General features: G+C 45.3%; 2 protein-coding genes across 8 annotated transcripts in view; one reads left to right on the forward strand and one right to left on the reverse strand.

Annotated features, from left to right (window-relative positions):
* The window catches only part of LOC119382659 (uncharacterized), a 111,621-nt gene extending 96,152 nt beyond the window's left edge, over nucleotides 1-15,469 (forward strand). The window contains exons 1-7 of one of the 4 annotated variants that reach the window (XM_037650456.2): nucleotides 8,152-8,355; nucleotides 8,799-8,872; nucleotides 9,055-9,081; nucleotides 9,446-9,642; nucleotides 10,270-10,354; nucleotides 11,057-11,268; nucleotides 12,680-15,469. In XM_037650456.2, coding sequence (XP_037506384.1) covers nucleotides 8,801-8,872; nucleotides 9,055-9,081; nucleotides 9,446-9,642; nucleotides 10,270-10,354; nucleotides 11,057-11,268; nucleotides 12,680-12,773 — 687 coding nt within the window. In that variant the 5' untranslated portion in view covers nucleotides 8,152-8,355; nucleotides 8,799-8,800 and the 3' untranslated portion in view covers nucleotides 12,774-15,469. Of the gene's footprint in view, nucleotides 1-8,151; nucleotides 8,356-8,577; nucleotides 8,873-9,054; nucleotides 9,082-9,445; nucleotides 9,643-10,269; nucleotides 10,355-11,056; nucleotides 11,269-12,679 lie in introns of those variants that run through there. The other 3 variants (XM_049412286.1, XM_037650457.2, XM_049412287.1) reach the window with 3 other exon arrangements.
* LOC119382660 (beta-galactosidase) overlaps nucleotides 1-16,086 on the reverse strand; it is a 139,653-nt gene that overhangs the window by 49,103 nt on the left and 74,464 nt on the right. The window lies entirely within an intron of this gene.

Consider the following 16,086-nt stretch of genomic DNA (forward strand, 5'->3'; position numbering starts at 1 on the left):
TTTTCTCAGTGCACGGCGTTAACCACACTCAGGTTAATTGCTGAAAAGCGGGGTCCGACGCGTCGGCGCTCATCACCCAAACCGCGGGCGTCGCTTCTAACACGGAGTACTCGCGACTGGACCATCGTAACCGCCTGCGCATTATACCGTCCACAACGAGGAAGCAGAGATGCCTGTCATTAGAATGACTCGCGGCGCGCAGTGAAATCTTCTCCTCGTGCTCGCCGTTGCCACTTATCCTCCGCTTCGACAGGCGCGCGTATTTGCAAGGTCAGTGTGCCACTCAAGATGGCCCTGTCATTTCCATTGTGCTCTAGAGCTCAAACTAAATGCCCCTCATTTAAGCAATTTACTTTCCCTTCTTAGGCGCTTCGGAGTATCTGCTCGCGGTAATTAATCCGGTTGTAGACTGTTGTGCACTGTCTATAACATTATGCGCGCAGTTTACGCCGCGGAAACCGTGAAAACTATAGCGCACGTGGGCATCGTGTTGCGGTATAGTATAATATTAGAGATGAGAAATTTTTGAACAGGCTGTGTCGCTGCAACCAACGTTTCGATAAGTCGTCTTGTCGAAATCTTTGAAGATGTGAAGACCACTTGTCGAAACGTTGACTCTAGCGACACACTCTGCTCAAGGATGTTTCATTTGTAGACGCCGCGGGGCGCTGTTACTACACATCCCTTCAAACCTACTCTCTCCTGAACTTTCTACCTAGTTTGGTAGTAGTAGTAGTAGTAGTAGTAGTCCACTACTGGTGTAGTAGTAGTAGCATTAGTTAACAGTTATCACTGCAGCTGTGGACATATGGGCCACGGCGGCTTGGCACTCTCGCAGCGACTTCCCTTGCCCTCTCGCAGCGCAGTATATCCTTCTCGCAACACAGTGTACCGGGACCTCCTATAGAGGCTCGATCGTCTCGGGTGCTCGAGCCACGACCTTGGCACGCGTGACCGCGCGCGCGTGAAGTCTTAGCGCACGTATATAATGTAACCGGGTCGAGGGCGTCCGGCCCTCCCCGCCGCCATCATTCCAGGGGCACGGGCATTGTTTTTTTTTCGGCAGCGGCGGCACCACGGCGGCGCGATGACCATTTGCGGTAATGAGCGACGGCGTTCTCCGCCTCTCCCGTCGCAGTACTCCGCAAGCCTCTTCCCGGTCCTCCTCACCCGACTCCCTTATCTCTTTTCCCTTTCGCTTTCCGTCTCCCTTTTGCCGCTGCTTCCTGGCGCCAGATTCCTTTATGCGACCCCCCTTATCCGACCCTGCGCTCACTTTGAGTTTCTTCCCTACACACGTTGCAACCGTTGTTTCAGGGGAGACCACTCGGACGCGATGAAAGCGCACGCCTGCTCGCTTCTTTCTTTGAAGGCGCCGTTGCAGATTCATCCAATCGCATCTGCGGCCGCTTGCGGTCTCTCCCATCTTTTGCTAATGCACGTGTGTAATCAGTATGTGTAGAACGACAGCGCTTGGCCCCGGAGGTGGCATTCCACCCGCCACTTGCGTTACACCCCAATGGGAAATAAGAGAAGGGCAGGCGAAGTGCTGTTCCTTTGTGATCGCGGGCTTTTTGTAACGGGAAAGATACAGCGTTCAAAAACGTCGTTAATCTTACTCAGTGCGGCTTTCTTTTCCTCTTTTTCTTTTCTATCAAGAGAGAAAAGTAAAAATGTGCGATCTTTCTTGTCGTCCCTCTACACGGAGCTCGAGTGGTACATTGTAATAAAAAAAAAATCTTGTCACACCAGATTTTCTATTTTTCACTGGTTTCGCTTACGGCCAAAGCAACTTTGGCGTAGTTCGCGAAAAGTCTTGCAAGCGTGACCTAAATTTTCTAGGCGTACAAGAACATTATACGCTAATGGTCAACCGCATCAAGCAGCTGCTTTGCAGAATTTAGCCAGTACAAAATGCAGCCACGCTAGAAGTTGCGCTAAGGAAAGCCGAATCTAATTGCACGCCAATCATTGCTTTCCGAAAATAACGTCAGAAATTTCACCCAAAACTATCATGTTTCCGAACCGTTGGAAGGAAGGGGGAATGTAAAAACAGCCACATCATTTTGGTTCATACTCTAGTGCAATATGAGCCAGACCACCGTTCATATTTCTACACTATTCATTATCTTTCGCGCGATATAAACTTAGCACGCCATTCATGTTGTTTGTTGCGTTATGCCTCGTGTGAGCGCGCGCATATGCCGTAGCATAGCCATAGATACAGCTAACCACTAGCGCCACCTCCGGGGCCATTACGCCAACACGTCTCAAGGCCCAAGAATGTGTCTAATCAACGCTTCTTTTTCGAGAAGTCCTTTTCCGACTCGCAGTGCCACGCTAACGCCTCAGCCTCCATGCCCGGGCCTCCCACTGTCATGCGCGTCCTGCTTAATTCTCTTCTGCGATGAGCTAATGGTCAAGAATGCGATAAGCATATAAAAAAAGAAAAAAAAGTTTAGTTATACGACTCAACAAACGAAGTGCATGAGCGAGATCGCTTAGCGTAGTATTCATTCATCTCGCAAGTCGAGCATAACGTGAGTGAAAACGTGACTACTGAGCGCAATAAACTTCGCTAGTTAGTTTGCTTTTACGAAACAAAAATTTAGAGGCACCGCGATATACAGCAGTTTTTTCGGAAAGATAGCCACGGAGGCGCCCATAAAGCGTACGATGCTTTTAGCGACCCGCGGGTTTGTTGTCCACGCCATCGTTTAATTGGGTTACGACGTCAACAACTATCTGCAGAGGAGAGTAGGCTCCTTTTAAAGCGGGTTTTACTGCTCGGCGGGCAAGCCTTACTCACTTGCAATCTTTCAGGGTCAACGGGTGCGTATACGTGGAGCAAAGACGATGAGGAGACGTGTCAGGCCAAAGGGTATAGGAGCTTGCGTGCATCGTCACTTTCATGTTGGGAAGAATAAAAAGGTAAAGTTGTCCGAGGGATGTGCAGGAACGCGAAGGAAAAGAAATAGCGAAGCATAGATGGGCAACGAAAACATGGACAGGATTTCGGTTAAGTGATCAACGTTATGTGAGAGCCAAGAAGGCTGCAGCGCAACGTGCATCTTCAGTTTCCTCGTATTCTGGAAGTGTATCAACCACACACAGGGTATCTTATAGATACCAGACGCACTGTGTTTGAGTACGAGTTCGCGGTTTTGATAGATGACATATATATATAATAATAAGTGCCGTGCTTTTACGTCCCAAAACCCGCATATGCTTAGGGATGAGGACGCCGTAGTGGAGGGCCGGAAATTTTTGATCATCGGAATTTTTGTCATCTGGTGCTCTTTAACGTGCACCTACATCGAAGTACTCGGGCCTCTAGCATTTCGCCTCCATCGAAAGTGCGGCCGCCAGGGCCGGGACTCGGTCCCGCGACCTTCGGGTCAGCAGTCGAGCACCATAACCACTAGAACACCGTGGCGGGTAGAACGAAGATGACGCAATCTGATGAATGGAGGACGAAGGTGAAACGTTCGTGTGCCGAGTTTAAGTGTCATTTAAAGGGGCACTAACAAGGTAAAAGTGATTTCACGTGTATTAGTGAACTACGCCTGAGCAATACGAAAGAACGTTTTAAGTTACCCTACACAGCACCGAAAACGTCGCTGTTGCAGCGACATGCTTGGTAAGGCAGGAAAAGGCGGCGAAAAGATAAGACAGGTAGCGACGCCGCCATTACGTTCCCGCACCAGCTAGACGTGACGTCACAGGTTCTGACTAGAGTTACTGTATATGCTACCTTTAGGTAGCAGAGTTGCGCATAGGTCTGGCCAGAGTCCTTCATTGAAGGACTATGGTCTGGCTGACAACTACAGCTGTGCGGTGAAGTCGCACTCCGTTTTTGCAGGCGACATGCCTACCGTGTCGCGGATTAACATGTCGGGCGTGTCGAAGACCGGCGATAAACATTGGCTGTCAATGACTAGTGTTAAGCATTGAGTTCGCTGCAGCGGCGGCGTCGAGAAATACAAAAATTGGCCCGAGCGTCCGCTTCTCCGCAGTGCATGGTTGCTAGCGGCGTTTGGAAGGCAGATGCGCAACTCTGCTACCTAAAGGTAGCATATACAGTAACTCTAATTAGGACGGCATCTTTTAGAGCCAATTTATTGATAAGGACGGTTTACATTGCATTTTAAAGGGGGTGGGGGGTGGAGGTAACATAGCAAGGTTTAGGAACAATTCGTTCAGCCAACATTACCAAAATACAAAAAGATATTTTGGAATCTGTGACGTCATACTAACATACTGGCATTTTGGGGTTTTCAGCACCAAATTCAAGGAATGTGACTTTGAATTTAATTTTATCTTCTAATAATAAAGCTACGATGCGGAATTAACGATGACAAGGTCATCAAACAATAATTAATCAATATAAACTCCTTTAGCGTTTCTCTATAGTCTTCATTTAAACAATACTTGGTGGACGAATGCGCTTCGGAGCCTAATATGTAGAGCGTTCCTTGAGACCTATTACTTTATTAATGTGGCTACTCCACCACCTCGAACTCGTCTACGTGTGAACAAATGATGAAGCCAAAAAGCGTAAAATGAAATCAAAGTGGAATAAAAAGAAAGCTACTGGCAGCCTGTGGAAGGCGAATCCACGTCCTCCGCCTAATCTGAATGGTTATGAACGAATTGTATACAGGATTATATCTTCCTATTCTTTCTGGCTCCGTATCTTCAGTCACCAGGCTGGCTGTAACTCATCTTTTACATGAAGACGAGTCGAAGAATCCAAACTCGCACCCTCTGCTTTTGGCTTTCACCGGCGGCAAGATGTCTTTTCTATTTCTTTTTCTCAACAGAGCACTATTTGGTTGCGAATAGCGCTCTGTTGTGTGTGCATCTTTTCTGAGTGTCCCGTGGAATTCTTGCGCTATCCAAATTCAAGTATGCTTTACCAACACGCCCAGTCTTCAACATTAGCAAGTTTCGTTCATCTACATTTACATTATTATTTCTACATTTGAACGAAAAAGATATAAGAATTCAATGAATAAGCAAATAAATAAATACAATAAATAAACAAACCTGATCCTCATGGTTCGTGCAAAAGTACGAGAAGAGAGAGGAACGAGGCAAGAGCAAAAGCTCACGAAACGCTAATGTTAATCGGCAGAACATACAAGCAGCCTTTATCATAAGTGCCCCGTCATAAACACATCCAAGATGCTCAACTGCTCCGGGAGTACAGAGAGAGAGAGAGAGAGGGGGGGGGGGATAAATGCATGGGAGTGAAATAACGACGGCCCGGACTTGCGTGCTTACGGTGTATTGCCTCGCCTTAACGCCTCTTTCTTAACCGTGAAGACCATGCAGGTTGTAGCCAAGAAAACGCTGCCTCAAGACTGTACAGAATGCTTTCCCACTGAACGAGGTTACCACTGCAAAGAAGCGCGCAAAACGGCAATTGACCTAAATCGGGCGAAGATGTGCTTCGAATGCCGCGATTGAACGCTGACTGCTGTGCCTATTTCTTTATTTGGTGTCGTGGTGTGCCCGCTATTGTTTTACTTGTGCATCCTGTCTTTTTTGCGGAAAGTGCATATGGTGCCTGTCTTTTTTTTTTTTTCTTTTCCGGGTGTGCATACGGATGCCTCGCGATGTGTGGCGATGTGCGTTCCAGTAACGTAGCCAGAAATTTTTCTCAGGGGGGAGGGGGGTCAACCATACTTTATGTATGTTTGTGCGTGTGTTTGTATGTGTGCGTGTGCACATACAAACGCACGCACGCACAAGTGAAAATCGAAGATTTCGGGCGGTTTGAATCCCCCCCCCCTCTCTCTCTCTTTCATAGGGAACTTCTATAGATTGCATAGATGTACTTGCAAACTCACTCTCAAAAAAGGCCGGTCCCAGGCCGAAACTTCGGCTCCTCGTGTGAAAGAACTGCGAAATCAATAATACTGCAACCTATTTAACGAACTCATGTTACTGCAGAAAGAAAGCATAAATTTCTCTGACCTTGGTGCGCGACATTTGTTTTCTTGCCTCAAACGAAAAATAATCTAAGGGCACATTTCCTTCAGCCCATAGCGAGTGGATCAGCTCGATGTCCTTGATAAGGTACCTTCAACTTCCGATAGCTTCACGCAAAATGCAAAAGAATGGAAGTAATAAATATGTCAATCATAAATAAAATCTAATAAAGACACCAGCCAAGAAGTCAGCAAAATAAAGACACCAGCTAAGACGTCAGCACGTCCTCAGAGCGGAGCCTTTAACGTAAGTGCTGTCGCTGCTGTTCAAGGCAGACAAAAAACAACTTTTTGACAGTGAAGAATAAAAAAATCGTGGCCCACAGAGGTAAACACAAGCGACAGCTGTATATGCAGCTGTATGCAAGCACTGAAATTCTTTAAAAAAAAAAAACAGTCACACAAATTTGAACAGATTCAGTTAATCGATTGATCTCGCCGCGGATAAGATAAAGAATGCAATGAACTTCATTCATGCGCTTTCTTTTCTAAATACTACAACTTTCCAAACAGAAAAAATAGAAGGAAGAAGGCGAACGAAGGCGCGAAATAACAACGCGACATTCCCTGTTCGATGACCTCTCATCACTTCAAGCCACCAGCTTCGGTTGCTTTGTTGGTTTATGGTGGCTAAGGCTATGACGGGCGCCATAGCGGAGGGCTTCGCATGATTCCGACCACCTGAGGTCCTTTAATGTACGCTGAAATCGCACCGTCCACGTGCCTCTAGAATTTCTCCTGCGTCGAAATGCGTCCGCCGCGGCCGGAATTGGACCCGCGTCTTTCGGGTCAGCAGAAGCTGAGCATCGTAACCACTAAGCCACTGCGGCGACGACCTCCATCTTCCACTGAACATCTCTGTTGCGTTTGTATTAAAACCTCATAGTAATACACACAGCTTATCAAATATTGTACCATATAATCCATGTAATGAAAGAATCCAGCAGGAAAGTAGGCTCTGAGATATATATATATATATATATATATATATATATATATATATATATATATATATATATATATATATATATATATATATATATATATATATGATGAGCACACGGCCGAAAGTCGGATTGTACCCGGCGGCAGCAATTCTCTGCCACCCGCAGCAGCAGAGGATGCTCGACAATTTCACCAAGGCTGAGGTAGGTTAACTTGGTGCGCCCAGGGGCCTTCACAGAATCTTATGGGGCCGCCTTTCGAGATGAGCACCCGTAAACAACCAAACGTCAGGTCCGTGTACTCCTCAACCCCTTCGAAAAAACAGGTGGGCTTCAGGTCAGCAGTGCGAATCGAAAACGGCACCAACCGCATTGGAATGTGGCGTTCAACCGCTTCGCCAACGCCTTTGTCGACTGTCAAGAGAAGTTCACTGTCACAAACTGCAAAATTTATTTCCAGGGAAATGAGTTTTTCAAATTACACATTTTACTGCAGTTGCATTGCATTACATACAGCACCTACAGCCAAGCACTCTCGAAGCACGGTGTTACAGTTTCGCTTGCGGCACCATCTGCGCATTTTATTTACAGCGTTTTCAGGGCTTATTAGAATGCTTTAGCTGGGCCGGTTTACGGAAATACCGTACCGTCATGGTCGGCACGTAGATTTTTAAAAACTTTGTAGCCGCGCGAGTTCCTTATGAGTGCGGTAACGCGATGAGATTATCAAAGTGGTTAACGGAGGTCTTGCAGGTTAAAATAGTGAGGTGCCGACCGCGAAGGTACGGTATTTCCGTACTTACCGCACGGTAAGTACGGAAATCTGTTGTCGAGATACAAGACCAAATTTTTGCCTCTCCCTCCCTTCGCCGCACCGACCCATAGTGAGGGTGGGAGGGTGCCATGCCTCCCTTCCTACCCCACTACGCCCGCCTTGCTGCTGTCCCGCCAGTCACACTTTGACACATTTGAATATTCGCGCAACGTCCGAGTTCCCGGCATGCATTGCTGCTTATTTAACGCTAGCGACTCGCATAATGCAACATTTCGTGCACTAGTAAAACCGATATGCCTCTCAACGTTATTATAATTGAACGCAACGGCGTTACCTCTTAGCAGATCATTATGCGCCCTCTTTTTCTTGTTTATGACGTTGACGGCACGTGAAAAACCCGTTTAGATTTTACGTGTTCGCGGAACACGGAAACGCACCCCGGGAAACCACCACTGGCGGCATCTGGCGAGCAGCGGCGGCCGTCCAAGCGCGGTTGAACGTCTAAATTCCTGTTGTGTTTTCTATCACTCTGGACGATGATAAGTGCGTGTACCACTTAATTAGGGCCCCGTACACTGGACACGCTCATCGTCGGTGACACCGGAAAGCCGAAAACAGCTGCCCGCTTCGCTAAACACAGGTTCTTGCTTTCGGTCTTGCCTCGCTTCACCGTACCCACGCCTTTCTGGTCAAGCCATACGTTTGATCTTTTCATTGATAAGTCTTCGATGTGGTCAATTTCCTGGCCTCGATTTGGGTTTTGGGGGGTTGAATGTTGCGGAAAAAAATAACTATTTGTTCGTGGGCAGTCAAACGTCGATAGAGCGTTCCGTCGGACAGCCCGCTGCTTCAGCGTAATAACTTGTTGCTTCAGCCTCATATTGAGCTGTCCGCGACGTTACTGCCGCTGTAATTTGCTCTCGAGCTGCTGATACAGTGAGCGACAATACACCTGTTCTCGTATAATATCTTATCTGCGGCGAGCCGCGTTATTAAGCGCGGAAATTAGTAGATTAAGCTTGTGTGTCCTTGCTTTCGGTCTGGCGTTGCAGCATTTGACATTTGATATCGTTCTGTCAACAGCAATGGCAGACTACGATTCAACGCCGTCGCCTGTGTCGGAGGAAGATTTCGAAGAGCTCAAGAAACGACTACAAGTGAGTTTGACACTTTCTAACATCGGCTTTCACTTACGAGCCGTCAGGCGCCGATTAATATGCTTATTACCGGCGCTTGCTTGCGGTGTCATTCCCAAAAATACGTTTTGAATGGTATATCGTTATCGCGCTTAATTAGTAGCGATCGGCGACTCAAGACCATCTTTTTTGTGTCGTTTCAGATGATATTTGATGCAGACCCGGAGCAGGTGAGCTCGATCACGATGGTTTCGTTTTTGCGGTGATGCACGCAATCTTTTACGTTATTCATTGACGCGAGATGTTTGTTGCAAAGGCGTACTCACACAGTCGATTTTACAAGTAAAACTGGTATGCGAAAAAAGAAAAAAAAAGCAATGATCAAGAGCTCGTTACAGTCTGGGCACCAGAGGACCAATTGCAGGACACTTCGTACTTAGTTGTGATCGACATACCTTAGTTTTCAGTACCGTGTATTTTGCTGCTTCACCGCGAGCGCGGCTTCACTGTAAGACCTTCACCGTAATTCCCATAGATTTGTATGGAGCTGTACTTGAGATCCCTACAATTGATATTGTCTGCATTGTTACGCAGTTTCACAACGACTACTCCATCAAAAGGTTCCTGAGAGCCTTCCGAACCGTCGACGCTGCATTCCAGGCAATTCTCAAGTGTAACAAGTGGCGTACGGAATATGGCGTCAAGTCGATCAGTGCCAATGATCCGGATATCAAAAGGAACATCGAGGCAAAGAAGGCCATGGTTCTGCCCAATCGGGACTTCTATGGCAGGTGTGCAACCATGCCGACCTACTTGCAAGCGTATCTTGGTGGGAGAAGTAAATCTGCTCTCTTTCTTGAATATTGTGCATCTAGATTGAATGATCAAGGGTTGCACAAAAGCACAATTCATATTAATGTTTTCTCCAAAGTGCTGTGGGATACTTAAGACAAAATACAGAAGGTTAATTATATGTGCCATATTAATGCAGATGTACCAAGAAGCTCTGAAACAACAGACTTTCCCATCTTTGTATGTTTGAACATTAGAAGTTACGAAAGACAAACCAATGTACACCGATGTAAATAATACCCTGTCGATGCACTGTTGAATTCCACATGCTAGCGTACATACATGGTGTGAGACATTTTTAAACAAACCAATAGTGATTGTTACTTGCAGCTGGTTAGAAATTTGAAGTTTACAATTACAGCAATCTGTAGGGTGCCTTTCTTGGCATGTTATGAAAAATCCGTGACACATTGTCTGTGTTGCTTGTGTATTAATGTATCAGAGGAGTTTGGTTGTAGCATATCTTCATGATATGGGCCTCAAAATCTAGTGATGTTGCGTTGCGAAAACTGCTGCGAGCCAAAAAAAGTTTAATTACCGTTAATGTTTTCTCTTTTTGCTCGCAGGCCCGTCATCTACATCCCTGCCTGCAAGCATAACGTTCAGGAGCGGGAGATCGACGAGCTGACTCGATTCATCGTGTACATCTTGGTAAGGATACATTGTTTCCAAAGTGGGACATGGTCTCTAATTTTACTGTTGCTTGTTGCAATGGCACTTGTGAAGACTTGTGTTGGTGTCAATGTACAGTAGGAAGGTAATCTGGCATTGTACAGCAGCGAACACAAAAAATGACATCACATTGCAGAAGTTGAACTAGGCAGTGAACAAAGCAGAAATCTTAAGGTGAGGTTAAAAAAAATGCATGCCACTTACAGCCGAGACAAAATTTCAATTGAAACAAAATTTGCAACCCCATAAAAAGGCTAGTAGATAGATTAGATATTACGGAGTTCTTGTGCAAAATGTTTAAGCTCGGAATGCTAGCATCAGCATCATGGAAGGCTGACATAAAGTAGCCATTTCTGGGACCGAAACTGAGCAGAAAAAAAAAATGACACCATTACCACTACTCACCAGATGCGATTCATTACAAAGACATGACCTAGAACACTCAGGTTGTCAGCATGAGTGCTGAGATAAGGGGGGCGTGAAACATCTGGGATGTGGCATGCCTCGACCAATATCACAGTGACAACCGTCAGGTGCAAAAATCATCTCATTAGGTGCTGTCTGAAGACTGCCAACAAGAACGCTATATCATTACCAGCCCTGTGGCTTTGCCAAGATTGTTTCAGTGCTCTATACTACTCACTCTAACTGACTTGATGTTTGCAATTTTTATGCGTGCAGGAGGAGGCATGCAAGAAGTGCTTCGAGGAAGTGGTAGACAACTTGTGCATCATCTTTGACCTTAAGGATTTCGGCCTTAACAGCATGGACTATCCCCTTATCAAAAACCTCATCTGGCTGCTCAGCAAGCATTACCCCGAGCGGCTGGGCATCTGTCTCATTCTCAACTCGCCTACAATTTTCTCAGGGTGCTGGTCTGTCATCCGCGGCTGGTAAGGATGCTGTTGACTGTGTAGCTAGATGCCCAACATTTACTGCTCGGGCACATGCCAGACACTGCAAGATATCATACTTGAACTGGTATAGCGCATTACGGAAAGAAGCAACGGCTGAGCAGACTGACACAAGAGGACAGAGCGCTATACCAAAATAAGCGCTACACCAGTTCAAGTACGACGAAACAACTCACCCAATCTTCAACACTTGTGGCAAGATATCAATTGTTAAGGCACGGGCATTGCATCAACAAATTCTGTCAAGAGTGCTTCCAGACAATATCCATTCATGTTGGCCGCAGATAGATCGATCATGGTATTATCTAGTAAAAAAAAATTACGCAGGCAGTTTTTCTTGCATTTTTAAAATCTACCAGAGGTGCAAGTGGGCAGTAGCAATGCTGAGTTAGCTTGGCTGCAAAATGATTGTGAAGCCAAGTGGGACACCTTGTCACACTTTGCTCAGGTGGCTCTGCAGTGGAGTGAGGGCTGCATTTTGTCTGCCCATGTGCACCAACATTACCAGTAAGCAGGTGTGCTTAATTTCTTTTGAAGACAATACCAGAACAGTGCATGCTTCCTATAGGAAAATGTTGCCCCCTTTCGCTTTACATTTACGGCTGAAATGAACCTGAGAGGCAGCGAATCGAGAGGTCCCATTTTGGTTAGCCACTGCCATAAAGTCATTTCATTGCTTCCCTGCAAACCAGATGACATAATAAGCTTTTCCTGCGAGACGTGTTGTCTGTGCCTAAAGAGTATGACTGTAGTGCCGAAAGTCAAACTGCTTTGGTGTAGTAGTGCAAACATTACTACGGTAATATGGCATATATTCGTTTTCTAGAAAGTGTTTGAAGGTTAAGAGTTCGGGATATTTTAAACCAGCTAGCGCATTTTACATTAGACCTTGATAACCTACCCCAGGTAGTGTTTCTTGCTTGATGTTCATAATCAAATTGTGGTTTTGGGACGTTAAACCCTAACAATTATTAATTGATGTTGTGTTGAAGGACCAAAAAGCAAAAAAAAAAAAGTGAATATGCTCTTATTCTGCATAATCTTCTGCCTAAATGCCATGCTATCTCGCATGTAATCATCGAATGGCTGGCAGTTTCAGTAGAGACGGTCTTGCATCCAACATTATTGCTTGTTCAACAGAAGCTAAGCGTATGCCAGGTATGATTCAGGAAAGAGAGGAAGGGATTGCAGAGAGGAAGAGGCACCTTTTTTTTTGAACAATCGCTGTTCTCTATAAGAAGGGTAGAGAAGGTTGGGTCCATCATCCTGGTTGCAAGTAAAAAAAAAAAAAAAACCATATCTTTTTCGGTCCCACAAGCGTGAAGTCACATCTTTTGATGCTCAAATGGAAAGCGTTGTCAAAATTCTCCTTCACGCTTTCCGTTTCCAGGCTCAATGAGGTCACAGCAAAAAAGGTGGTGTTCATAGGCAGCCAAGACGACTTGGTGAAGTACGTCCACCCAGACATACTGCCAAACCTCTAACGGAGGATCACTTCTCTAGAGAGAAGAACCATTGGGGGATCACAACACAGCCGTCAGCCACATCATCCACAACCCAGTCTCCCTTCACAAACACCTGTGCTCACGGGCCAGAGGACGGCAGCAGCAAGACAATGTGCGGAGCCCCACGTGGATTCCAGTTGTTAGTTTTTCGGTCACCTGAACTTAGCTATCGAGCCACATCGAGTTAACCGCGTGACACGTCGTTGGCAGCTTCATAGAATGAGTCGCTTACAATGAACTGGCTTTTATTTGCACGTCCATACTTATTTACTTGTTGGCAACTGCTGTACAATTATTGTTATCATGTGAGAGAGGATATAGTTATATGATTTTATTGTGAAACGAGCTGTCGTGAGGAGTTTGTGAATGAGGATGCATTTGCACCATGTTCAAGGGCTTGGGCTTGTTGTGGCTGTTTTTTGCAAGCTATTTAACATTGCAAACGTCCACATGCCGACAAAGGTGTCTTTACTTCACAGTTGTTTTAAGTTATATGTGCATTTATGATTTGCAGGTGTTTTTCAACTGAGGTATGTTATGCTTGCTTCACTGTGCATTTAGTGGGCCCCTCCCAACACGTGGACGCAAAAGGTTATGGCATCCCCACTGAACAGTGGTCGACAATAGAAACCAACTATCATGCCTATTATACACAATAGTACATTTAAAAATGTAACAGTTCCAAGTACTGACTATGGTACTCTTAAGTATCAAAACTCGTGCATACAATTTGAGAGCTGCATTAAAGCTACTCCACAGGTGTTGCATGCTTCCAACATATTTTCATACAAAGCCTCTAAATGTCAACAGAGCTTAACAATTAATGCCTGCGCGGATATTGGAAGAGAAAGAAGGCATGCCATAGTCAGGGGCGTAGCCAGAAATGTCTTTTTTTCTTTGGTGGGGGGGGGGGGGGGTTCAACCATACTTTATGTATGTTCGTGCGTGTGTTTGTATGTGTGTATGCATATATACACAAGCAAAACTGAAAAAATTTGGGGGGGGGGGGGGGTGTAGCCTCCATCCCCTACTTGGTAAAGCCCCTGACCATAGCACATGAGCACAGTGAAACAGAAATATTGGCATTAGGGAGCAACGGCAAAGTGTGGGCTGCTTCTTGGTATTGTTCTTATTGTTTGTGAACATCCTGGTGTTTATTTTGGCATCTGTTCAAACTTTCAGAAGCACCCTGTGCGGCTCACAGTAATAAACCTGTGTGCACGCTACATGCTGAATTTGGAAGTATGGCAGCAGCCCGATCGATACTTTTAACACACGGGCAAACATGAGAGGCAGGTTACTTCTGTATGCACACACACATGCACACATGGAGCTTCATCTGCACAAGTCTGTCTAAAGCGACTGAAATGTATAATGGAATTAAGTGTGGAAGGCACTGTTCTACTTGGGATCATTTGGTTAAGTGCTTTGATTGCATTATGAACATGCCTACAACATATAAAAGCAATTACAAGCGTACTCTAGTAGGGCACTTCCCCTTCTCATTTGTTTGCTTGCAAATTGTGCATGGCAATAGAGCAACATGGCTCTGTGGGTGTGTGTGTTTTAGGAAAGCAGCTTTCCTTGCATCTAATGTCAAAAAAAAAAAAAACCTCTTCTGCACACTCCCATGAAAGAAGTTTCCAGTCACAGCCCACTTGTGAAGTGGCAGGTTTTTACTCTTTTGTTGCACTTTGGCGACAAGTTTACTTTAAATGGGCTTTACTTAAATTCGTTGTGTAGAATGACATCGGTGATGGAGAGTGAGCACTTATGATGCGGCCAAGGTGGACAGCTAACCCTTATTTTTCAACTCCGGCCGGCATTTGCCTCATTGCAGTTATGTGCCTTTGAGCATGGTGCAATTGCTGTGCTAATTAAGTTATACGTACTATGGATTCGTGAATAGCGTATCCTGCATGATCCAGAGCTTGTGAATGCGGTAATGCTCAACGCGCAATTTAGAAAGCAGTGTTGGAAGGAGCTGCCGCTTCCAAGGCAAAACGAGCTGATGGGCAAGCCAGGACCAACAGTGGCAGGCAGCCACCCCCTCCCCCGTTTTTGTACAAACATGTTGATTTGTAGCTTGTACTGTTTTAAGGAGCATAGTGGAACAGGTTCTTGAGTTCCTAGACTGGAGCGATGGCAAGAAGGAACAAGGAAATGCAGAGATGAAATTTGCTGTCAATTTTGTTGGATGCCGTGTTGGATAGCATCAGTAATTTGACAATGTTTCAGTAAATACAGTGACATTTATTTAGGCAGACACAAGAGTAATGAACTTGTTTACAGCTTTGCAGCATTTCAGTTTCAGTTTAGATGCACGCAACATTTGTTGATTGGCTCTGTAGAGTTGTTTTCTTGTTGGATGAGGCATTTGACAAAGTTAACAGGTCATGCTTAGTAGGCAAGTTTTGTATATAAAAAGAAGTTGGCAGTTTTTGAGGAGAGACTTCAAACTGCACAAAGCCTCAAATATGGATTTGTGTTGAACTGTATGAACTACTTAGTATGCTCAGTGATGTGAGACTTTTTTTTGTTGTTTATTTTTTAAGTTGTGACGGAGGTGCAATCTTCACCAGTGAATCAGGAGCACTGCTAGCTTATTTACAAATGCAAATAGGAGTTACATTATATTTGCAGCCAGCCTTCTTTAGTGTACATAAGAGAAGAAACACAGTCTTGAGAAATAAAACCAGAATTTGGCACCCCCAAAATACCTGTGTGTTATGTTGAATCATTTACTTCTTCATGTTAAAACAATGCTGTCTTGTGGAGCAGGAAATGTACAAACTGAAACCGAGTAATATCGGACATGGACTGAACCCTGTGGAGGTACCACTTTCCTTTCGTTTTGATGTTTTGTACACTCCCAAGATGTGCACGCCTGGGCACGAATGCGAAACTACACCTCGGCCTTCAAGGACCTCCCAATGTCCTACCACTTGGGTGGCTGTTCGTGGCTGCGGAAATGGTAAAGGTTGATTGGATAAAGGTTGCCATGGTTACCATGCATTGCATTATAAACTTCTTCAAAGCCTGGGTTCCTATGAATACAAGAGAGCTAGTCTGGAAGTGATGACCGAATCAATGACCTGTGGATTTACATCGTGTTGCCAAGACAGCTCATCCGCAGCAAAGCTCTCTGTGGAGAACACTTTCACTGTTTAAGCAATCGGGAAACTGCGATTATTGGGTTGGAATTGAAGCAAAGCAAGCTTATCGATTACTATGGAAAACAAGTGTTTCTTGCCATCTGGTATAATTATTCTGTGTGACCACTTCTTATAAA

This window comes from Rhipicephalus sanguineus, chromosome 2 (assembly GCF_013339695.2).
Source record: "Rhipicephalus sanguineus isolate Rsan-2018 chromosome 2, BIME_Rsan_1.4, whole genome shotgun sequence".
Lineage (NCBI taxonomy): Eukaryota > Metazoa > Arthropoda > Arachnida > Ixodida > Ixodidae > Rhipicephalus > Rhipicephalus sanguineus.